The sequence below is a fragment of the Bombus impatiens genome, unplaced genomic scaffold (genome assembly GCF_000188095.3).
Source record: "Bombus impatiens unplaced genomic scaffold, BIMP_2.2 scf_0203, whole genome shotgun sequence".
Taxonomy (NCBI): domain Eukaryota; kingdom Metazoa; phylum Arthropoda; class Insecta; order Hymenoptera; family Apidae; genus Bombus; species Bombus impatiens.
In genome coordinates this window covers 1,609,089-1,634,811 of record NT_176622.1, presented here as the reverse complement: position 1 = coordinate 1,634,811, position 25,723 = coordinate 1,609,089, and the positions used below count along the sequence as shown (strand labels likewise).

Here is a 25,723-nt window from a genome sequence, read left to right as displayed (position 1 = left end):
ATTTACAATGAATAATTTCAATATTATATACTTACTAAATACAATTCTTTAATATTGCATAATCGATAAAAGTAAAGATAGCAAATCATTTAAATTTTGCAAATTATGTAACTTTTGATAATATAAATTTTGTAATACTTTTGTATCTTCATTTACAAATTACTGTACAATAGAACAGCATAAAAAGTACAAAGTCAATATAATTTCAACCTTCACATATATACTTACACGACAAAAAAATAATTAAAAAAAAAGAAATCTAGAATGGCGCTATGTATATACATCTACTATTTGATTACTTTAAGTTAACTTTCTTTTATATTAAATGATAAAATTTTTGTTATTTTGTTTTACTATAATTATCCTATTTTATAAAAACTTTTTCATACAAAATTCGATGAACATTAATTTTTTCTATCTCATAAAAAAAGAAAAGGTACTTAAAGAAACAAAAAAGAAGGGGTTATAAAGTTTTCGTTTAAAAGGTATAAGTCTGCAATGCGTATAATGCATAACAGTACATAACACATTTTTTATCAAAAAGTAGATACATATATACTCTTTTTTTAACCTTAGAAAGAGAAAGAAAATTTAGAAGTTCTTTTTCCGGAAACTCAATATATATTTGAACAAGAAAAAATGTTGAATATTGTGTGAATAAAATAAAATATCGAAAATTGTGTTTTATAATAAAATAAAGATACTAAATAAATTACTAAAACTGCATAAAAATTATTGAAATTCGTAGATAATTTTCCAACGATGTGGTTTTCTATTTATCGGCTAATACTACGAGCTTTTAATGATATAACGGAATTCGTAAAACAATACAAGCAGAGATAACAATGCGACATCGACAAAGTTTAAGTAATTGCTATCCTACATGAAGTGTTAGAAAAATAAATTATAATTATATGCTTTGATTATCATTGCAATAAGAAACATCTTCAACGGTACTTGAAAGCATTCGTATCTTAATCTCTTATTCATTATATGTACTTCTATACTTTCATTGCTATAGTACTCATTTTTTACCTATACACAAAAAAAGTTAAAGATAAAAAACTTAAGAATGATAACTATACAATCATCTCGCATAAGATAAGTACATGTCATGAATACAATTTTCCTACAAAGTATTATAACTAGCCTGCGAATATTTATGGAAATTCATATATTTATGAACATGACTAAAAAAGCGAGATATAGACAAAAATTTATTTCACCTACTAAATAATATAACAAGTACATAATATTTTTTTAATATTTCATATATATTTTCTAATTATCTTCATCTTTAAATGTCTTAAAAATGCATAAAACTCCGCAGTCTAATTATAGTATGAAGTAGCGGAGGTAATATTGTTTTTCAAAGTAAAGTCCAATGAATTCGCATTATTCTCAATACGGAGGCATTTTTAAGTGATGAGATAACTTGCTTCCACTACTTAACGAGTTAAACCATCGTCATCATCGGCTCCATTCTCTTCTCCTGCAGTTGTATCGAGGGCTGCAGGAGAAACCAGCCGGAGGAAGTGGGAGGAGTGTGTGGATACCAGAATCAGAATCGGAATTGCAGATGGCGCCTGACCTGCGCCACTTCGCCTCGCCATCGTTCTGTCCGAGTTGGTGAAAGAGGAGGGAGGGGCTGGTTTTCTCTCGTAGTCTTTCTACGATTCATCCTCTGTTTCGTCGGCTACTGGTTAGCGCCGATGACGAGGTATTCGAAGATAAATCGCGGTACCCGAGATAAATCGAGCTAACCGTGTCGAGAGGAGAAAGGAAGGAAAAGGAGGGAGGAAACAAAGGTTCCAACGAGCGTATCCGATTTTTTTAAAGCGTTAAATTAAATCGTAAAAGCAATCGTGATGTTAAAACCCGGTGCTCGTGGTTGGCTGCGTATATCGATTGATACGTGATCGTGGATTTATTGGCATATCTATTTACGACCGTCGCTCAATCAGAAGATAACCTGCTTCAAGCGAATTAACTGCTCGAGGTTTGTTTTTCAGTCAACAAGATCGAGTATTTAATTTCCTTCTTGTTTTCCTTGGTTTTCTTTCGTTTATGATATGCACACGCTCCGAACGGTATCTACTAAAATCGCCGTTCGTCTGTAAACCGGAAATTGCTTGGAGAAACGGAAATCGGACACGCGTTTCGGAAAACTGATCTCCTTTCTCTTATATTCGTGTATTATTGCATTAGCGATATCTTTTTTATTGTTTATTGCTTATATACCTTATTATGAGGAAAAAATTATAAAAAGGATCTTCATATAAATTATGATAAAAGGAAGAAACTGTACGCATAAGAATATGTTACGTTCTAGCTGTACGTTGACTCGTTGCGCGATTGACCATTGTATCACATAAACCGGATGTCAAGAGTAGGAAAAACGAGTTATTGGAAATAATTATACGCAAGATTCTGAAACGAATAGTAATTGTTGTAAATGAAAAAAGGAATCAATTTACTTTTATTGTAACATATATTTAAGATATATTCGTAATAATCGTAATGTGAAGACTTTATAATTTGTAAGTATACTATTAATTCCAAGCAACTGTGTTAAACAAAAATCTGTATAATATAGTAATATGTATATTGAATCTGATAATCGGTAAACTTTTTGTCTTTTAGAAAAACTTAACTTTTCGCTTGAATTAAATGTTAACGATTTTAAAAAATATATAAACTGGAATACAATAAAATATAACCGCGATGTTGTTATATGAACTATTAATGAGGTTACAAGATTCTATTGTTATTTTGATAATTCTGTAGAAACTGATGTATAAAAAATCGGGTGAAGTTTGATCGAATAGTATCGTTTTATTCTTGGAATTTAGTACGGGAAGTGATCTCAAAGAGGTAGAATTTCTTCGTGGGAATGTTCGAACGCGCTCCTCGTCAGCAGTTTTACTAGGAAAGAAAAAATGGCGCCCATAGCCTCTAGATCGCGCGACCACCGAGTAATGCTGTACTCGTACTTCCGTAACGTGTACCAGCGCACAGTTCCCTATTAGAATTCCATAAATTGTTCACCGAGATTTCGAGGTACTTTTTATTCGACGAAAATTATGCCCGAGATGAGGACCGTATATCGAATCCGTAATTTATAATTGTGAGCAAAGCCATTTTTAAAAAATCACTCGTGAGAGATGTACACACGATATAAAGTGGCTTGTCATTGATGTCATCGGGAAGAAGACAGACGTGTAAAACGATGGAAAAGTGAATGTTGTATTCCTTTTATCCTGATACCGTGGTTCAGAAAATCGAATAGAAATAAAAGGGTATCTCAATGCGCGATAGGGAGACTATAGAACAGACGTGGGACAGAATAAATCTTGTCCAAGATGTCAGGAAGGCTACCCCGTCTGCGTGCACTTCGTCCACGACCCCAGCAATTTAAAACGGAGTCACATAAGGAAGGTAACCTTAAAGAGAATCGTCAAGGAGTCGTGATGAGGGAGCACGAGTTGCAAAGCGACACCGAACACATTTCGTACAGTGTCAAAGACGATGTCCCAATAAAAAACAATTCAAAGCACGAACACGAGGAGCTCGATTGTTCGGGGTCTTCACAAAATTACGAATGTAAAACATGCAAACCACCAAAACCTCTATCAAGTCTTAAGGCGTATCTCGATCATCTGAAAAAGGAGCACAAACAAAAGGTATATTATTTTTAATTGAATTACATCAATTACTTATGTTGTAAGAAATGTTTAAGTATTACTTCATTGAACGAAAATTTAATTAGTGACTTTTTATATATTTTTTAAATAAAAAATGGAATCAATATTATTTTGAGGGAGAAATAAATTATGTAGTTCTAAAAGTAAAATATATCTATGTAGTGATATAATATGTATAAAATACTATTAATTGGAGTACCAAATACGATTTTTCTTATATTTCAAAAAATAATATTTATATATTTATATATTTAGGATACTTTTAATAAAATGATAACTTTTAGGGGAAATACATACGTGACACTGGAAATCGATGTTCTATGTGTTCATATGTTGCATTAAATTCAAGAGATCTTGAAACTCATCAGAGAGTACATCATTTAAAGAGAAGGTTTTTCCGATGTGCTAAGTGCTCTTATGTAACACATGTACGTGCTCGTTATACAAAGCATGTGAAATATCATTCGATGCCAATGATCAAATGTGATGCTTGTGATTTCCGTACGCCATATAAGGTTAATAGAAGCTTTACTAAATTTAACAAATTAGAATTTTTTTGTTAGATGAAGTATCAACAGATAATGTTTTCTTGTAGTGGAATTTAGATAGGCACACTAGAAATCATGGAGGAGGAGGGGCTTTTCAATGTCGTGCTTGTAATTTTACAGCTGATATTAGACAAAGTTTAACAGTGCATGAAACTAATCATCATGAACCTCCTGTGGGTCAAACAAATCGTAAATCTAGCACACCTTTCGAACGAAAACCAAGAAATAGTCCTAAACGTTACAATCAGGTAATATAATAACTTATTTCTTAAGTAATAATTAATATAAATAATAGATAACTGAAAATATATTAAAAATAAATCAATTTCAGGTGGGTGCAAGTGATTTTCGGGAATCACTACATATATCTACAGGTACAACAGTCTCAATCAGTCCTGGAGATTCATACATTTCTGATCAATCCATGGAAGATAAGAGAAGTGCAATAGCTAATGCAGAATGTATAGCATTGAAGTGTGAAGAAAAAGGATGCCAATTTATTACTGCGTGGGATTCTGAAATGCAACGACACCTGGCAGAATGTCACGCTCCAATTACACCAAATAAATCCAGAAAACCACTGCCAATGTTAATTCCACTAAGTCCTACTAAGCTAAATAGTATTAACTCCAGTGGACCTTCAACGACGTTGTTAAAAGTTCCACGTGTTAGAGTAAGACCGGAACTCGCACAAATTGCAAGAGACACGGAACTGGCAAAATTGTATGGAAATAAAGAAGTTAGTTATTTTTCCTTTCCTTTTATTAAATGTTGTCTATATCTAATTGATTATTTTTATGATGTTTTAATAATTCAATTAAATTTTTCACAGGTCAGCAACTTAAAGAAGGATGCGAATAACGCGGCCGATTTATTTGAAAAAAAAAATGCGTCGTTCTTTGATAAGCTTAAGGAAAAGCTTACAACGACAGCGTCAATTAATAATGGAGTACCGGAGGTAGCTGTAAGTACTACGAACGATTTGAAATGCTGGTGTACTTTTAAAGCTAGTAGCATGGAAGAGCTGGCTTGTCACAAACAAATACACCACACTGCTCTAAGTGTATCCGTGGGCACAACGCGTTGCCCGAAGTGCAGGAGACGTTGCAAAAGTTCGACTGATCTACAAGTGCATATGCAGTGTTGTCACTCGACAAGCAACGATACGTCAATACACAATAGCTTAGAAAAATTATCAAATTGTTCAGAACTCCGTGTGACCTCGTATCGCGGTGAATATGCATTCCCAGCGCAAACGGATTGGGACGTTAATCTCAACGGACTGAATTCCTCTGGATCATCGGTATGGTGTTTTATAGAAATAATAATATTTACTTAATGCGTGCACATGAACAATATGGACATACGCACACAAACAAACAAACAAATAATAATAATAATAATAATAATAATAATAATAATAATAATAATAATAATAATAATAATAATAATAATGACGATGATGATGATGATGATGATGATGATGATGATGATGATGATGATGATGATGATGATGATGATGATGATGATGATGATGATGATGATGATGATGATGATGATGATGATGATGATGATGATGATGATGATGATGATGATGATGATGATGATGATGATGATGATGATGATGATGATGATGATGATGATGATGATGATGATGATGATGATGATGATGATGATGATGATGATGATGATGATGATGATGATGATGATGATGATGATGATGATGATGATGATGATGATGATGATGATGATGATGATGATGATGATGATGATGATGATGATGATGATGATGATGATGATGATGATGATGATGATGATGATGATGATGATGATGATGATGATGATGATGATGATGATGATGATGATGATGATGATGATGATGATGATGATGATGATGATGATGATGATGATGATGATGATGATGATGATGATGATGATGATGATGATAATAATAATCGTGAAAAAATTGCAATACGAGAGTCAACAGATCTGACTATTTTTTTCTTTAGTTTGTGTAAATTATGTTTTGAACTATGTTGATTGCAAGCATCCCGTACGGCCATTAGAATAATATATTTAAAGTTAGCCTAAAAACTATCAATTTTTGTTCTTCGAAGTATGCAATGCTATTTTAAGTATTTTTGTAATTACGTTAATGGCAATTTTTTTCTTTTTTTTATTTATATTTCATATATTTTTTTGTTATTAAGAATGTGCTTTAAATGTTACTTACGGCAGTCGAGACCATAGACAGTTGTGTTCCCGAATGTGTTAACACTTAATTTTGATAAAGGTAGGCAAATCTTTTGTCAGGTTGAAGGTTCTTCGACGCATCCAGGTGGCCGATGGGTATACAAATGCCCGGATTGTCCATTTTGGGCATCCACCGCAAGTCGTTTTCATGTTCATATTGTCGGTCATTTAAATCGGAAGCCATTCGAGTGTTCCCTATGCGCGTATCGCTCTAACTGGCGGTGGGACATCACAAAACATATTAAACTTAAAGCAGCTAAAGATCCAGTTCATATGACTGCCAGGGTACTTATGAGGGATGAAACAGGTCGACGGAATTATTCCAAATATAACAAATATCTTGCACAGGTGAAAGCATAAATTTCACTTACATTTAAACAATTCCTTTATTAGTAAAGAAAAAGGTGCTTGTCGATTTTCATAGGCGCACTGATTTTTTTATGGTTTCAAAATCACTCTATGGTAAATTTGTTTATCCATGACAAGCACGTGTGATGATCCTTATGAATAATGAGAAGAGCTGAATTACATATTTTTTTAAAGAACCAGAGAAGATAATGAAACACTGATAATGAAAATGTATTAGCTGTATTGAAGCGCTTGGACACTTGATTGGTGTTATGATGTTAATCTGATTGCAATTACAAGCATATTCTTAGTAATCAAAACCGACATGATAACATTGAAAATGTTCCATACCTCTAAAAGTGACTTTTCATTTTATATGGAACTTTATGTTTTAATAATATAAAAGAAATTTTCAGTGTGCCGAATAGTTGTTTTTCTGCTGAATAATAAGTTGTTTCTCGTTGTGCAGCAGTGTATCGCTTATGACAAACAATTCTATATTGTACATAAACTTCTCATCTCTTTCTTAGGTCGAGCAACAGTCGTGGGATGATCAAAACATGGAGGAACGTAGCGTGGAAGAAACGAATTCTGATGAACCGCCAACTAAGTTATTCATAATGAATAGCAACGAATATCGGCAAACATCGGATCTCCCGTCTTCTCCTATTTCGATCGTGTCTCCGAATGAAGGAAACCATAATCTTAACACCATTAACATCGGATTGAAACCACCACCGATTCTTAAAGCTGCTGCGAGGAATCGGGGACAGTCTTTACTTAAAAGCAATTTGATTTCCTCTCATTCACTATCAAGTGGATCATCATCAGCGACGATCGCAGAGGAAAATAAACGTACTATGTGGAAATGCAAACGTTGCAATTTTCGACATTGTAGTAGAGAAATTGTTTCTATGCACGTTAAATCTCACAGTGAACCAGCTGACCAACGCCATGGAGAAGAAAAAGTATGAATATTAGTAGTTGTTTTGTTCATTTAGTTTTTTGTTATTAAGCACATAATATATTCGTAATATATATTTGTTTACAGAATGTATTTGGTTGTGGAGATTGTCCATTTTCCGCATCTGATGCAGCAACATTATCGATGCATAGAGTTCATCATCGTCCAAATTTGGATGCTATTTTTAAATGTTATTTATGTCCATATTATGTCAGTACAAAAGTGTATGTATTTATATAATGCTATTATCATTAAATTTATAATATTCTTGGAAAATATTTATTTGTTTTATCTTTACAGAGAGCTTTTGGATCATGTCAGACTTCATGGAGAAGAGCTCGCCGTTGAGCACCAACAGAATATGGAGTACAATTTCCCTACCAAGTCTAAAGCACATCGAACTTTAAACACTGATAATAGTAAGTTAAACACATTCTTTTTAGCATTAATATGATTAAAAATAGTTCAATACTAAGATTTTTATCCAAGCGTTAATTGGATACTTAAACATCATCATTTCAGGTATTAATCGCACGAAACAAGAGAAGTCTGTAGAGCAAGTGATTCATATCACAACGCAGAGCAACGTGACTTGCTTCACTAATGTTTCGAAGAATTCCGGAGCCCCACCGCCATTGCTTCTTGATACACGAGCACTGCCTGAAGCTCCATTAGTATGGGTGTCCCGACCAGATGGTACACTAGCGAAAATGTTAAAATGTCGTCACTGCCCTTTTGTATCTTCGCGACGAGCAGAAGTCCAGGATCATGAAACCATGCACCTAGATACTCCTAGTAATGGTCCTGTGGTCGCTTGTACAGATTGTAGTTTCACTTGCACACGGCGAGAAGTCATGGTTGCACATACAGATATGCATTCCGGATCTTTAGGCACCGTTCATTGCTTGGTAGATGATTCAAGGCCAGATTCGCAGCAATTAAGCGATTTGGCTGCGCTTCTCGGCTTTACTCATTCTCCGGTATTAGGTTCGGAACCTGATCTACGAGACTTAAGACTTGTGCATTGTTGTAGCAAATGTCCAGCGCGATTCCTTTGCGAAAAGGAATTAAGAATACATTTAAGATATCATTCTACAGAACTAGCTTATTCTTGCCAATGGTGTTCTTATGCTGCTCGACAACCGGCCCATCTTTTAGCCCATCAGAAGGCACATTCTACGGAGTATCAAGAGCGTACCAAATATTTGTTATCTTTGTACGGCCAGTCACAGCGATACCCGCCCCCTACCACAGCTTGTGTTGAAGCAAATAATCAAGATTCAAATAATTCTACACCTACTGTCGCATGGATTGTAGTCGAAGTTACAGAAAGTTCCAACAACGGGTTTAATAGTAGCATAAACAACACAAATCAACGAACTGGTAATCAAGTATTCACTTGTGCAAAATGTCCGGCTCGTTATTTCAAATTGGATGCTCTAGAATATCATATGACCTTGCATGGATCAAACAATAGATTTAAATGCACTGAGTGTGACTATTCGTCGAAAACGGCTCAGAATTTAGTGAAACATCAGGTAGTTCATAGACGTCAAAACGAAGCGAGCGATGTAACTTCAAATCTGTCGCCTCCTCCCGACCCACAGTTTGGACTTTTTATGCGTGGGAATCCTAACTTTGTATATCCTGGTTATTTAAGAAACGGCCGATTAAAAGAAAAGCGATATAAATGCCATAAATGTCCTTCTGCCTTTGAGAAACGAGAACAATACAGAGTTCATCTAACTCTGCACGGTGCGAAACAAAGATATCGCTGCGATACGTGCGACTATTCCGTAAAATATTACGCTAATTATATTCAACATCTGAAGAAACATCAGGCAAATGCAGAGGCGCAAGCTTCACGTAGACAATTTGAAGACGATACAATTACCATTGATAGCGATAATATTTCCGATAATATAGGCTCCATTTCACGTTCAGGAAAGACGCTTAAATCACCCAATAATTCAGCTTCAATCATGACTACAAATGGTATATCAGTGTTAAATTTTGGTGGAGCACAGGCCTCGAATCAAGATAAGCAGTCCTTAATGTTGCTACAAAAGAAAGGGATACTTCTATCTTCTAACGACGAAATGGAGACGTTACGTTGTCAAAGCTGTCCGTTTTCTACGTGTGACAAAGACATGATGGATGCTCATAAGCGTCGACATGGCATTGAAAGAATGACACCGTCTTGTCCTCATTGCGATTATATACCGCGAAAAGATGAGAATGTCGGCGAACATATTAGATTGCATTTTACAAGACTTTATAAACCAGAATCCTATCTTATTATAGAACTATTAACATTGACAATGAAAAAGATATCTTCAAACGGAAAGGAAGAGAAACAAAAGGCTGCCGAATTACTTTTTAAAGAATACGCGGATGGAAGATTTTTTCCTTTTACCGATACCAATTCCTTTGGGAGTCCTCCTACTGTGAGCAGTTACAAAGAAAAAGTCATAGTCGATCCAAATACAGGAGAAACGAAACATTTAACTGTTTAGAAAAAATTAAAGTTGTCAAAATAATTGCATATTGTACATTTCTCTGTATATAACAAATATGGTGCATTTTAAATGTTTATGAATATTTTCTAGATTCATTGATTCAACAAACTATAAAGGAATAATGGAGAAAAAACTGTTACGTTCCAAATAGTAGGTTATAGAAATCTGCATGAAGAAATGAACATGGTTAGGCTTGTAGTATTGCTACATGTACAGAATGAAATTTTGATCAATAATAATATCTGTAATTGCTACTGTATTTCTTATAAATGAACGCGATCATGATTATAATCATTAAAATGAGTATTTTTCAGCGTCATGCTTAACAAATATGAAACAATGCCATACTTTGTTCATATATTAAACATTTTCTCACATGCATATAGTTTAATTTTATTGTATATAATATCCAAATCCATGAATCTTGTACAATACAACAATAAACGAATGCTATATACATGTATAGATTTACGTTCACGTGTTTTCTAATATCTCCTAAGTTTTGGCAGGGTTTCTCTTGTTAATTTTTTTTTCCAATTATAATCTCGATAATGTTCGAATACATAGGAATTGTTTCATGGAATATACGGCAACACGATTTTTAAAAAACTTTGTGCTTTTAATCACTGCATTTACTAAAATATTTTTTTTTTCAATCATTCTTTTCTGTTCATTTTAAGATTTTTACTAGAAAAAAAGAATATTTTCGAAACGGTATTACAAAATTTGATAAAGGATAGGTTCTCGATTTGTGCATGCAAATCTTCCGAGTAGGTGGAGCTGCGCATGAAGGTTTCATCCGGTGCTAGCCTTGGATCCCGAGTCGCAAGGAAACGGGATCAATAAAATCCTCAAGTTTCGCGCATGACGGAATTTATTTTGCGAATTTCTTAAGGTTATGAGATGAATCCATGATATAAAACCGTGTAGCACCAAATGCAAATAAGTAAACAACATAATAGACTTAGTTAAATGCGGAACAATGTTCGAAGGTGCCATAGCGGCGTTCTTGAATCGGCTTTTGGGGAAGTATATCGAGGATTTAGATACCGAACAGTTCAACGTTGGTATCTTTTCTGGCGATACTTGCCTTACCGATCTTAAATTAAAACCTGAAGCTCTGGTAAGCAAATTTTTCTCTTATAAAATAATAAAATATATGAAGGTAATTAATATCTTTTGGTTTATAGTATCAATTTGGTCTGCCTATTAAGGTGGAAATTGGTCTAATAGGAAGGATTGTTTTAAAGATACCATGGTCTGGATTATTTTCTCAGCCAATTATTCTTTGTATCGAGGTAAACAAATTAGTAAAAAATTCTTCTTTATTTGTGGTATGTTTTAGTTAATATCAAAAAGCATTCAGATACAATATGTTAACTCTGCTTAAAGGATATTTATATAGTGGCTGTGCCTGCTGCTTATGGTCCATATGATGCAGAAGTACAAAAGAAGTTGATAAGGGCAGAAAAAAAGAAAATATTAGAAGATTTAAAGGAAGATGAAGCGTTCAAAACAGGTAATTCATATATGTATAATAAAGTGTGTGCACTAATTTCTTCTACAATTAATTTTAGAATTATTTGATAATTTGCTGGCATCTGTGACAAAAAATTTCCAAATTAGTATAAATAATGTACATATTAGATATGAAGAAAAGCTAAATGGATCTCTATGTGCTTGTGGTGTCTGTATTCAAAGTATATCAGTTATGACTACAAATAGGTAAATATTTAATTTCTTGTTATTATTTCCTCAGTATCTATATGTATTCATGTCAAATTGTAGTAAATGGAAACCTGGTGTTTGTGCTAGTAATTTGAGTACAATTTATCAATTAATAAGGGCAGAATCCTTAAGCATATATATGGATTATGACACAGAATCTGCTCTTACAAGCACACAATGCGATTGGAATATGTTCAGTCTTCTAGCATGGAAAAGTACAATGCACAGAGCTTTACAAACCTTTGGTATGAAGAACAAAGAGTTCCAATTTTGTAAGTTTACAGTTTTATTTGTAAACGTAACTTTGTGTTTAAATATAAGTAAGGAAACTAACAATGTTATGTTGTAGTACTAAAACCATTCACTGCAAAGATAAAAGTAATTATACATAAAGGTAATGAGACACAAACATCTCGCATGTTGGTTGATATTGTTCTTCATGATGTGGCAATGCAAGTTTCCAAAGCGCAATATATTACTTTTTGTCATCTTTATAATTCGTTGTCACGTGCGATAATCAATAAGTACGTATATTGATTGCATTTTTTTGTTGACTTTATTCATTGTTATGTTATTTCAGACCATATATAAAATATCGTCCAAACGATAATGTAAAGGAAAATCCAACAGCTTGGTGGAAGTATGCTTACAATTCCATTTTAGATTACAATATAAGACCCTATACATGGTCAAGGGTTAGTGAACACAGGAAAAACTACAGAAAGTATAAAGAAGCATGCTTGCAGAACTTGTTGCGACCAAATGATACAGAACTAAAACTGGATTTACAAAAATATGAAGATTGTCTGACTATTTTAAACATGGTAATAGCTAGAGAGCATGCTAAGCAGGAATTGAAAAATAAAACGATTGAAGAGAAACATCAAAGTATGAATACCAGTATTTCATTACAAAATGTATTAGAAAACACAACATTGATTAAAGAAGTACAAAATAATGATACACAAGGACAACAAATTAAACCATCATTGCATCATATTACTAATGATTCAGGAAGGAAGATAAAACTGGAAAAATTACCCCAACCAATAGGTACAATAGAATTTGTCTCAAATTCACAATCAAAATAAATGCATATATGATAAAGACAACTTTTTATATTCTGTTTCAGATTATAAATTCAATTTTACTTTAGCAAACTGTTGTTTGAGTCTTTTAAGCTATAATAGAGAAATTCTTGTTGTAACTATAACCCAGCTCTTAACCAGTGTTGAAATACGTCCTCTGATGTCTGCTTTCAAAGTGTCTGCCCGAGCTGAGAGTTTTGTAATCGAAGGCGTTTCTGCAGAAGGTGACCTAGTGCCATTAATCACCGTCGACAATATTTTGACAGGTATCAGAATTTACTTTATTAGGAATTAGAATTTACCACTAATTTTATCATTACTCATTTTTACAGGGAATGTATCAACTAACTTTTTGGCAGTAGATTTTGAAAAGAATGGGGAAAACGTGGATCCAACTTTCGACATTTCTATAAAGCTGGAAGCTATAGAAGTGACTTATTATCATGTAATAATATTTTTATAAGATAAATGTATTTAGGAATGTTAATTCATCCATCCAATATTAATTCATCAGCATCATAAAAAAATGATACCTTATTAAATTTTAGCATGCCATGATAGAAATTATTCAATTTTTCAAACTTAATAATTCGGATATGCAAACGACAATTTTGTGGGCGTATAAATTGTACGAATATATAAAAAGAAATTATCTGGTTTTGATAGATAATATTGTTTCTCAAACGCTTCGGATTAATTTCAAAGTAGACATTAAAGGACCATACATCATATTTCCTGAACAAGGATCGATACAGAAGTGCGTATAATGTGAAACATTAATAAATTCCTAACCGTTTGAGTCCCAGTGGTCATTGAAAAAACAGGGTCGAGAAATCCTGAACAGCGCGATAGCGCTTGTTTTAATCGATTGCGAAGAGAACCAAGCGGTGTAATAGTGCTCGTCATATTTGTTACTTTATGAAATACATCTATATCATTATATATGCGTACTATTAATTTACAAGTTTTGTTCAATAAAAATTATTGAGAGGATAACAATAAAATACAAAATACCGTCAGTCGTCCATAACGTTCAAATGTACTGGGTCTTTTCGACACAAAATCTAAACAGCATGATCGCGCTGCTTGGGACTCAAACGGTTAAGCTTGTTTGGGTCTGGAAGTAACACAAAGGAATTTTAGAGGCGGACATATCCTTGTCATGGATTTTGGTAATATGAGTTTGTCTAATGAACTACAGTCTATAAACTTGCAACTTGAAGATGCGACACTTATGGAATTGGAAGAATTACTTTACGACAGAATACATATTGAATTTTCTGGAGCACAAATACTATTTTGTCATTCAGGTACTAGCTTTTTTTAAAATTCATTTTTCCAAATCTTAATACATTTATCTCAAATACTCTTTATTTTATTATAGGAGATGATTGGAGGTCAGCTAGAAAAAAGAAGGATTCTGAGTATCATTTTTTACCAAAGATACAAGCAATTACAACTATTTCATGTAGTATAAAACCAGAATACCATCAGTTACCAAGGTACCTCCTAATCTTTTTGGGCATATTAGATCAGATTTATTGTATTTATATATTATTTATATTATTATTTTTTAGAATTAAAATCAATGTGTCCATTTCGAGTATAAAATTTAATTTATCAGAAAATAAAATACGACTGATTGCTCATTTCTTGAATTTATTACTATTGGCGTATCAACAGAATGTAGAGAAATACAGGGACAATATGAAACAATATGCTTGTAAAGAAAACTTGAACAAAATTTTCATATCGATGAAAGACCTTAAAAATGTGCAACGTAGCGTATGTCTGTCATCGATTGAAATGATACAAAATAAAATCACGCATGTGTCTAAGGAACTTTTGACAAATCATGTTCAAAAACTCGATAGGTAACGAAGTAAGATTAAATATTAATGTACAAAATGTATTCTTCAATATTTTGATAAAATGCAATTATTTTATTACAAACAAACTATATATAAAATTTCTTTTTTTCATATCACAGAAGTGTTGTGTCTTCTGAGGTCAGTGAAGAAGACTTGGAATTACTATCAAAGACAATAAGTCTGTCTGGATTCGATGACAACGTATCTCCATATAATCACATAAATTTCTTGTTGAGATTTGCTATTGGAGAGGTTCTATATATATTGATCTTTCTCACTAGACTTTATGTATCTTTTAAAATATCAATTTTGTAATATATTTAATGATATTTTCAAATGTTTAGCTGTCAGTTCATTTGGGAATTATTCATTATGGAAGAGAAGAACCTTACTTGAATTTAAGATTGCATGGGTTGTATTGCGAAACCGCGATAATGGAGTATGGACCTGCTGTACAATTTGGTGTAGGATCTATTCTTTTAGTAGATAAAACAAATGCTGGAGTAACTGGATCATATTTAGAATTAATATCTACTGAAGAGCCGCACGAAGTTTTTATTATATCGTATCGTAAGGTACTGTAATTTGTGCGATGAAATTAAGTCCTTTTTGTTTACTTCATATTTTCCTACTAATATATTTTGTAGGTCAAATCGAACTGTCCTGATTTCAAATCCCACTTCAAAAGTATTGAACGATCTCTTGTCGTAAATATATTGAACATCAATATAAATCTCCACAGACCTGCAGTATTGAAAATACGAGAATACTGGTATAATTTGGCTAAGTATGTATTAATATCTTTATTATTAAATATTTAATAAGAAAAAATCTGAATAATAGGTGTTTTTTAGCATTTTTGAAAACAATAATCTTCTCGACTTCGCGGAGAGTATATGCTACAAAATTGCACATTGGAAAACGAAAGAAGACGATCCACCTATCCCACCCGGTAAAGAATAATAAAATTATTATAAATTCATCGTCTATAATCTTAACATTTTATCTTTTTTTAGGTGCTATTAAATTGAATTATTCTGCTCGACTAAGCGCTTTAGTGGTGAGATTTTGCGATAAGGATTTAGATTTAATAGAAATACAGGTCTTGGGACTGGAAAACGATTGCATTTACAATGCTAATGAAAGAATGGTATTGCGTGTACATCTTAGACATCTATCGATTGAAGATTTGAGCGAGGATACACTTTATTCTAAAGTAAACATCAAATTTATGAGACATATTATTACATATAATTTCGCGTATTCTTAATTTTAAATATTTCTTTATAAGATTTTAACTACAGAGGAGGATAAGGTTTTTGATTTAAAATACGTGAGACATATGCCAAGATTATACACATGTTCGGACATCGATACAAAGCAAGATGATGTAATGTCGGATGGAACATTTAAGCTTTCCATTGGAAGAATGAATTGTGTACTTATTTGCAAAATTCTGTATGATTTGAAGGTATACATTTCATATTTATATACCATTATTATATCATAACAGTAATGATAAAGTTTTGTTTATTCTTACAGTATTTTTTAGCGCCATTTACTTCTATGTATTTCTTGCAATTTAAGAAATACTTAGTTAAGAAACTCATGAATGGGATTGGAGAATTCAAAAAAAGTGCAACGAAATTGCATATATTTATTGATATTCAAGGTCCCATATTTTTGTTGCCACAGCGTAAAGAAGTTCCAAGTCTGTTGGTATTAAATACAGGTGCACTATCAGTTGAAAATTTCTTCAAGAAGAGTGATCATTCTACTCTAAGTGTTAAAATACCCAGCAGTGACTCAAACCAAGTAATAATTGATAATATTCTAATAAAATTAAATAATATGACTGTGTCCAGGGCAATTATGACACTCAGTCGTGATCTAGAAATCCAAGTAAGATTTAATGTTTGAAAAAGTAGTTTTTTAAGAACTAAATAATATTTAAATAAAGTGATTTAATCAAATGATGAATTCATAGGAACCAATTGTCGAACCGGTACATATTCGTTTTGATATTAAAAGAAAAACAGAATATCGCAGTGCAATGGAATTTCAAACATATGGGTTATTTAATATACAAGGTTCTATGGATTTTGCATATATTAATTTGAGCCAAAGAGATTTAAAGTCTAGTATACTAGTGTGGAAAGACAACATATCCAAAATTATTTTATTCAAAGATACATACTATAACGAAACGCAATCTGCAATGATGAGCCAATTAAAAAAATTTAGTAATGAAGAAGCAATGGTAAAGAAATTGGAAGATTTTCTCACACATAATGAAAATTCTGTATGTGAAATTAATACCAAATTAAGCCTAGAAGGGTTGCAGTTAAATTTGTTTTTAGATTCAGAGGAGGTAATTTATCACTTAATTTTATTTTAATTTGTCTATTCTACCACATATGATTTATATCTATTTTAAATTTATTTCAGGTATTAAGTTCACCCGTTCGTGATTTGAATCACGGCTTATGTAGACTAATGTTCGGAGAGATAATTAATACATATGCGTTTTACAGTGATAGAAGTTTAAAGATGAAATTATCTCTTCAAAGTTGTCTTTTGCAAGATACTCGAAAAGATTCTCAGACTATCAGAAAGTTCGTATATTTATACTCTTTCTATTTGGTATATTTTTAACGTAGTTAAATAACATCTTCACATTGGATTGAAGGATAATTCAATCGCCAGCAAGACAAATAGGAATGCAACCTGAATCTTGTATATCCATTTCAATGTCTCCTATTGTTGATGTTACGTATACTCGTACGCCAGCTGGAGAAAAATGTTACGATGCACTTATTCAGGAAGTAAGAATAAACTTATCGGTACCATTCGTGATGCATCTGACTCGGTATATTATGGATTCTTTCCCGGGTGATCAAGTTGATGAAGGAATTATTAATCATGGATACGAAAATAATAGTTCTACGACAGTAAGTAATTGAACATTTTCTTTAAGCTATTATATATAAGTTACTTTATATATAAGTAGATAACTAATTTAATAATACTTGCAATACATATTTGTATCAAATCAAGAACAGAGATGTTACTACTACAGAAAAAAATAAATTAAAATACGCTCAATATTTTACAGAAGAACCAGGTATTTACACATATTTATTAAAGTTGAATGTTTTTATTAGTATTTTTCAATTTATATAATAATTATAGAGTGAAAGAGCAAATAGTTTATTTACAATCATTTAAACATTAATATTTTATATAATTTAGATGCTACAGTATCTGTAAGGATACACAAGCCTGAGATTTTGCTTTTTGGAGATTTGAAAGCAAACAATGCACATATGATTTTATTACAAGCAGAAATGTCGATCGAGAGTAGTAGACATAGCTGCTCATCATCGATCGTTTATACATTAACTGACGTACGTGCCAAATCAAAGAAACAAGGGAATTACTCGCATCATATTCCCTTCTGGTTATTATGTCCCTGTGATATTGAAATTTGTAGAAAAGAAGAAGCACCTGAATTCAATGTCAATTATATTGTCGCAGTGAATAAAATTGATGTTCACGTCTCTGCAGAAATTATACATACATTTATCAATGCAAGTATTATAATGTAGATTATAATATTTTTTATTCTCATAAAGTTTAATAACTATAAAATTGTATATACACATTTAGATATTGAATGAAGCTACAAGCTTTATAGATAGTATCAATGTGAAACTAGAAGACAGATTCGCAAATCAAGATTTTAACATGCACACTAATTTGTGGACACCAAAGAAAATTTCGAACGTACCATATAAAAAATTGCATGATGGTAAGTTTTATTGTACAAACAAATTTCTGTAGGATTAAAATAATTCTTATAGATTGTATTTTACAGATGATTCACATCTAATCTATGAATGTAACGATCGAGTGGTAACTTTTAATGTGAAACCATTAATACTATGTTTACTACTAGAGATAGAATATGCAATGGAACGATTTTCTGTTATAAAAATGGAGAGTACAATTACAATTTCTATTAATGATTGGTTCAATGATTTTAATCTAGAATCGAATGTAAAAATTCATGCATTCTGTTATAATATGGATTACAAAAATTGGGAACCTCTGATTGATTTGTGCTCAGAAGATGATATGAATTACAAACCATGGGAATTTACAATAAAGGTAACTTTTGTAACACATGAGTATAATAAATTTTTATGTTTTATATTCTTTACTATGTGTGTAGATGCGTCATGGTGAAGCATTCATGATAAATTCAAATTCAACCGATTCATACCAACATATAAAACAGGATGCTTCAAAAGTCAAGAAAAAGAGTTTTAGAAATATTGATCAGGATGTTACAGATATGGTTTTTATAACTCCAGACCATTTAAATATAGCAAAATCAAGTGGTACTTAAAACTAAATTCTTTATTCACATAATTAAGATTAATAAATACATTATTAAATATGTTTTCATTATAGAGACAGAAATGTATTCAACATATGAAGAAGACTCTGATACAGACGATGAAGAAGGACAGAAAAAGTTAACTAGAACTTCTAATTATTTGTTCAATAGTAACAGTAGTGGGGATGAGGACAGTGATAGTGATGACACCAGCACAAACGAAGATGAAGGATTAGAATTGACACCGGAGTGCAATGCGGATTCTTGTAAGGATTCATTATAACAATTATTACAATTAATCATCATAAATTTGTTATTATAATAGGTTTTTAATCACCAGTTGGACCGCTCGGCCGCGAATCAATAAAATCAAACGATACAGCGGTATACATTATCGTATCAACGGAAGAAAAGCTCAATGTAGTAATTACGCCAAATTTAATTATCGTGGTAGATATTATCATGAACGCATTTAAACAAGCCACTAGTGGAATACCGATTGTACCTACTAGTATGAAAAAATTAAATCTTCAAAACGATATTGGTCATGAGAGCCGAATAGAGCTTCTTGTTCCAGACGAAGTCAGTACATTTATCTCAATTAATACATTATTTTTAAAGAAGATGATTTTTACGACTACTTCTTTCATCATAGAATAACGAAAACGCAACTCGAATTATTGTCAGTCAAGATTACCACGATATTAGTCCATCTGCAAGTATTCCTAGCAGTCCAGAAGCGGAGCCTCATTCTGGACTTACAAGTCCGCAATTAATTGACAATGAAATGGATTTTGCTGATCCTGACACAAATTTACAGAATCATTCAATGCCAATGCAGGAAATATTTGAGAAAGATTCTTCAATCAGTATATACAAAACAATTACTGGAGAAGTTTTACGAATCATTTTTAAAGGTATTCTTAAATGCAAATATATTACCAATGAAGTATCTTTATCTTTTTTTATCACAATCATAGGATTTGAGGATGTACTGGTATATTGTCCTAAAAGGCAGGGGTGTAATTTAATTCCACTCCGACCTATCAGACACGATGTGCGCTATCACCTGATCATAGAAGCTACTATTAATAATTACTTATATCGTACAATTACTGTACGATCACCTTTATTGGTAAAGTATATAATTTTTTCTTGTTTCATTATGATTTTATTTTAGGAGTATTTTCATTTTAGTTTCGCAATGAGACTTCGTACGCATTGGGTCTTTATTACAAGAAGTCATTGTTGGATAAATTGGGACTCACATGTATCGGTAAACCTACAAATCCTTTTGATGACAATATCAGGATGACAATCATCGAGCCTGATTCCACTTATAGCATTCCTTTATACATAGCCTATCATTTTCCTATATATATACTGCCTGCTTATTTAGAGTAAGTAGAAAATAAATACAGCAAGGGCGTTACTTGACATTACAAGATAAATCTTGTTTCAGAAAATATCAGGTAAGCGAGGAAGGAATTTACTGGAAAGAGCTAAGTGCAACAATAAATGTGATTAAGGATATATGTTGCAAAATGAAGGGCGATGAAAGTAATTCTGTATTTTACGTCAAAGTTTCTTGTAATGAAATTCCAGTAATCGCGAGATCAAGTTGTCACGTACCGAATTATTTGATAAACATTTATCCTCCTTTTATTTTCAACAATCAACTACCATTCGTTATAGATGTTTATATACCTGCTATTAATTACGAAGTAAAAATTGAACCAGGGGAGAGAATAAACATGCACTCGTTGAGTTGTAATATTGATGTCCAATTTACTTTTAAGGTATGTATATTATATAAATATCGTATTATATAATAATATATATCGTATATTAATATAACAAAGCGTTCAATTGATCTAAGTTGTTTGTAATTTTTTCTGCCATCAAAGGTTCAAAATTATTTGGGTGCATATTGGACTGGAACAACAAAACTGAACACGAACTTGGGGAAGAAATTTGTTGTTATGAACGCTGATAGCGAGCTAGAATCGGCAAAACCATTTTTATTATGTATAGAATTGTGTAAAATTACAAGTTGGCATATTGTTATTCAATCTCAATATTGGATGATAAATAAATCCGGACTACCTTTATACATTCAGGTAATTAATTTGTTTCAAAGCGCAACTATAATATATACGTACTTTATATGTAATAATTCAATACTCTCAGGAATGCTACTCCCATATAATTAACGAGATACCAGAAGAAGAACTGATGGTGTTCTCTCAGAAGAATAATAGAAAGACTACAGTCAGATTGAGAGCTCATCAATCTGAATGGTCTTTGCCTTTTGGATTGGAAGGAATTACTTCCATGTCTTTGATTGTGTGCAAAGATATAGAAAGAGGAAGAAAGTACAGAATTCTAACAGAGATTGAAAGTTCTCGTCTTTCCCCTAACTTCACGAAGATTATCACGTTTCTTCCATGTTTCTATATTACTAACAAGATGAAAAGAACCATTAGATTTATGGAGGAAAATGATCAAGCAGATTTGTGGAATGATCTTCTTTCTGGACAAAGTTTACCATTTTGGCCGGTTACGGAATCAATGAAGATGAGAATAAAGTGGAGAAACAGTCAATTGGTATCGCAACACTTTGGTATTACACATGTGGGGAAAACCGTATTAAGAATGGATAATGGAGTGAGTATTTGAATACATAATTATATACGAAATTATATATATAGAAAGATTTCAATTACTATAAGTGATATACTCGTTTATGTATAGTCAGCAGTTAGTGTAGAAATCAAAGGTGGTATTAATTCTCCATATCATGTTACATTCCAAAAATACATGGCGGGTGATATACCTTTAAGGATAGACAACTTTTGCGATGATTTATTTTTAAAAATTAGTCAGTGTAATTTGGGTCAAGTAGTTCTGATAAATCCATTCCAAAGTTTATTATATACATGGGACGATCCCACCAAGTCCAGAGAACTCATTTGGAATGTGTACAATAATAAAAGAACTGGATACAATGCAAGATTTGAAAGGGTAAAATATAATTTATATCTTGTTACAAAATGTAATACAATATGTGATGATTCTTTCATTTTTAGGATGGATATGGACAAGAAATTGTACCACTTGTAATCGTTGACAACTCTAACAGCAGAGTATCCTCTACTTCTTCAATTAAATCTCAAAACAATAAATTAACTTGGTTGGAAAGCAAATCTGGAAGTTTTAATAACGAAAGCAATGATTGCGACAATGATATAAAGTCACCAATGTTGAAAAATGCACAGGAAAATAAAACGGTAGTTTATTGGGTCAGTTACATGGAAGGAAATCAAAGAATCTTGTTATTTACTCAACAGGAAACAGTTTTCTTAAAAGCGAAGAGTATAGTCGATCCTGAACCTAGTAAAAAGGAGGTATTTCTTTCTTTTGCTGGTATTGGAATCAGTATTGTGAGTATATACATATTAATGAATTAAAATGGCAGAAAAGATATTTCTTATTAGATAATCAATTTAACATGATTATAGATAACAAAATCTAATGAGAATCTAAAAGAACTAGTGTATGCTAACATAACAGATTCTGCAGCTCATTGGGAACTTTATTTTGACAAGAGATGGAAGAGTTTATCTTTAGAACTGAGTGCTTGGATAGAGAGCAAGTATGTAAATTCTTGTAAAAAAGCACAGCTAGAAAATTTCATTGATGTAAGTACATTCTACAAACTATCAATTTAAATGTAACATTTCAAGTATAAATAATGAACTTTCAGGTTGATCTTGTAAAAATGCACATGACCAAGCCGTTCTTCGGAAAATTAAGAAGGACCTATTCTCCAGGAATTTGGTTGCATTGCAGGAAGTCTATGTCACTCACTTATTTACAAGGCTATGTTCATAGGATACAGGTATATACTATCATAATATCATCTTCAATTAATATTATTTAGTTATATTATTGAATTGGCTATTTCAGGTGGATAATCAAATTCGTAATACTACGTTCCCAGTGATTTTGTACTCAAATTTGCAAAAGAGTATCATTAAATATGCAGGCAATCATAAATTGAAGCACTGTATAGAATTTACATGTTTGAAACAAAGGAAACTAAATTACAACGTTTACAAGTACGTAATTCTTGCTAATACTGTATCAATTGTATGCATATAATCAAATGTATTTTGTAGGAATATTTGTGTCATAGTTAGAGAATTTGATCTGAATTTACAAGAGGGCTTTCTTCTTTCTCTGATCGATTTAATTCCAAAAAAACCAGAAACTAAGTATTCTATTGCAGCAAAACTAAGAAAGGATGTTTCCACCATTCATATCTTGCCTTCCAATAAAGCTAACAATGTAAATATATATACTTCTCATCATTAATATATTAACATAACTACAATTTATAATAACACATAAATTGCAGAAGACAACTGTTAAAAGGAATAATGTGATAGAACATATGTATATTTCTCCAATCTTAATACGCTTAATATTGTTGGCTGATACAGAAAGACCTAACATTTATAACATTAGTGATATAGCAGATTATAAGAATATTGTTCGATTTATTTTTGAATATTCTGAGAAGGGAGGGTCTGAAAAACACGCTGAATTTCGGTACGAAAATATTTAAATATTAAAAAGCAATATATAACATATTCATATTCTGTTAATTTTGTATATATATCTTTCTTTGGATTTTAGACTTCCATATTATGAAAGAAACTTTATCGCAATTAACACTAAAGAAATTCTGTTTGATCTATCACGATCTTACGTGGCTCAAACTATGCAACAATTTCATGTTTTGATTCGTTCCACTACAGTCTTAGGAAATCAATGTGGCTACAACTTTAGATCACCAGGAGACAATTTTTATGAATCTAATACAGTAAGTATGAATTGAAAATGTTCTGAAGGAAGCAATTTTTTTATGCTAAGTATTATACACATCGAATCTTTCAGTTGATTTTATGTGGAGACGAAATAGCAGAAAAATTAAGTTATGAAGTGGCGTGTCAATTGGGTTATGCTACCCCTGACACCACGCAAATATCAGTCTTTAATTTTAACATTGAACCTCGTATAGTTAAGGTATGTTAAATACAACTGAAGAAATATTAATTGCTTGATATTAAGGTAAACAATAGATACCACTTTTTATTTTAGATGAAGGAACCGTGTATTCAAAATAAAGATGTTCCTCCCTTGAATCTTTCAATTCGTACTTCGTTTGCTACAGAAATTGAACTAGAAACCTGCAGCTTAGTAACTGCCTTTATTAGCAGTGAGTAAAAAGCATTTTATCTTATTAATTTATAAGAACTTTAACTGCATAATTACATTTGCAGGTATTCATCAAGAAGAATTGAAATATTTCTTCAAAACTTTGGGGAAGAAAACGTCGATATTTTTTAATACTGAAAGTTCCTCTTTAAAAGCTTATTCAAAAGTAATAGCGGATATTATAAAAAGGTAGTGTTGATAAAATGTTGTACATAAGTTGAATTTACATTTGAACTATGCATTTCAGGGCACAAGAAATAGGTCATAAGTTCATATCTCGTATACGTTTACCGCGCTATATTAATCCTTACAAGGTAACGTATAAATTTATTAAAATATTATTTATGAATAGAAATTCGATTAAAATAAATTCAACCCTTTTTCTTTCACCTTTTATTAGGGAGTTGAAATATTTTCGATGCATAAGGCAAAAGGAATGCATCTTCTAAGTGTAATTAATAAGAATCCAGGTATTGAAACAGACACGTATTGGGCACATACTATCTTATCAAACGATGGAAAACATATAGCTCTTGTTTCATTGCAGTATGTATATGAAAGATAATTTTTGCTCATAAATCGTTAACTTTTCTTTTCAATTTGTATTTTGTTTATAGGCGATTATATTTTATTGAAAAAGGTTGTACCTGGGGATCCCTAAATGTAAAATGGACTTTAGAGACTCATCAATTACTATCACCTCCAACAGTAGTTAACAATAAACTTATCTTGCATGTGAACAAGGTACTTGTTTACTATACACAATGTATAAGTTGATCGCTTATTCCTATTTAAGGATATAAATGTAATGAATTTATCTTACCTGCAGAATGAAGGTACTTTGTCACCCATGATAGATTGGTACCTGGAGAGCGAAGCAACAGACATTCTGGAGTGGCTGTGCCAGAAAATAAATATAGCGATGATCTTGAACATGGAGAACAGTATATGTTCAAAGCAAGTTGTATAATTGGAATCCAAGCTATAAAAAAAAAGATAATTATATATTTAAGAT

General features: G+C 31.9%; 2 protein-coding genes across 7 annotated transcripts; both read left to right on the top strand.

The window, feature by feature from the left end:
• Positions 1 to 1,505: 1,505 nt before the first annotated feature.
• LOC100748570 (zinc finger protein 91) lies at positions 1,506 to 10,807 on the top strand. 5 transcript variants are annotated; one of them, XM_024366219.2, is made up of 12 exons: positions 1,507 to 1,999; positions 2,333 to 2,540; positions 2,644 to 3,683; positions 3,989 to 4,219; positions 4,300 to 4,500; positions 4,584 to 4,991; positions 5,085 to 5,555; positions 6,566 to 6,853; positions 7,384 to 7,821; positions 7,905 to 8,041; positions 8,118 to 8,236; positions 8,340 to 10,807. In XM_024366219.2, exons 3-12 carry the CDS (start codon positions 3,363 to 3,365, stop codon positions 10,331 to 10,333), a joined length of 4,608 nt encoding a protein of 1,535 aa, XP_024221987.1. In that variant the 5' UTR covers positions 1,507 to 1,999; positions 2,333 to 2,540; positions 2,644 to 3,362; the 3' UTR covers positions 10,334 to 10,807. The 5 variants fall into 5 exon arrangements, with proteins under 5 accessions (XP_024221989.1, XP_024221987.1, XP_024221988.1 ...); XM_024366220.2 differs by having other exon boundaries at positions 1,507 to 1,720; positions 2,333 to 3,683; XM_024366222.2 differs by having other exon boundaries at positions 1,508 to 1,999; positions 2,333 to 3,683; positions 5,085 to 5,216.
• Positions 10,808 to 11,216: 409 nt separating this feature from the next.
• On the top strand, positions 11,217 to 25,678 carry LOC100748329 (vacuolar protein sorting-associated protein 13C). 2 transcript variants are annotated; one of them, XM_024366217.2, is made up of 51 exons: positions 11,217 to 11,459; positions 11,527 to 11,634; positions 11,729 to 11,855; positions 11,914 to 12,061; positions 12,125 to 12,336; positions 12,414 to 12,588; positions 12,645 to 13,117; positions 13,197 to 13,418; positions 13,485 to 13,597; positions 13,701 to 13,909; positions 14,296 to 14,462; positions 14,537 to 14,654; positions 14,730 to 15,026; positions 15,143 to 15,275; positions 15,368 to 15,598; positions 15,671 to 15,810; positions 15,878 to 15,975; positions 16,040 to 16,239; positions 16,315 to 16,494; positions 16,566 to 16,925; positions 17,011 to 17,394; positions 17,472 to 17,638; positions 17,713 to 17,974; positions 18,081 to 18,147; positions 18,276 to 18,613; positions 18,693 to 18,834; positions 18,901 to 19,193; positions 19,258 to 19,426; positions 19,500 to 19,691; positions 19,766 to 20,007; positions 20,081 to 20,342; positions 20,406 to 20,560; positions 20,623 to 20,825; positions 20,888 to 21,224; positions 21,333 to 21,545; positions 21,616 to 22,092; positions 22,180 to 22,449; positions 22,515 to 22,868; positions 22,947 to 23,126; positions 23,192 to 23,326; positions 23,395 to 23,546; positions 23,607 to 23,775; positions 23,846 to 24,039; positions 24,127 to 24,313; positions 24,388 to 24,516; positions 24,592 to 24,709; positions 24,774 to 24,897; positions 24,956 to 25,022; positions 25,109 to 25,254; positions 25,326 to 25,452; positions 25,538 to 25,678. In XM_024366217.2, the coding sequence occupies exons 1-51, from the start codon at positions 11,319 to 11,321 to the stop codon at positions 25,676 to 25,678; spliced, it is 10,248 nt and encodes a 3,415-aa protein (XP_024221985.1). In that variant the 5' UTR covers positions 11,217 to 11,318. The 2 variants fall into 2 exon arrangements, 1 of the variants encoding a protein (XP_024221985.1); XR_002946330.2 differs by lacking the exons at positions 24,956 to 25,022; positions 25,109 to 25,254; positions 25,326 to 25,452; positions 25,538 to 25,678 and having other exon boundaries at positions 11,319 to 11,459; positions 24,573 to 24,709.
• Positions 25,679 to 25,723: the final 45 nt, after the last annotated feature.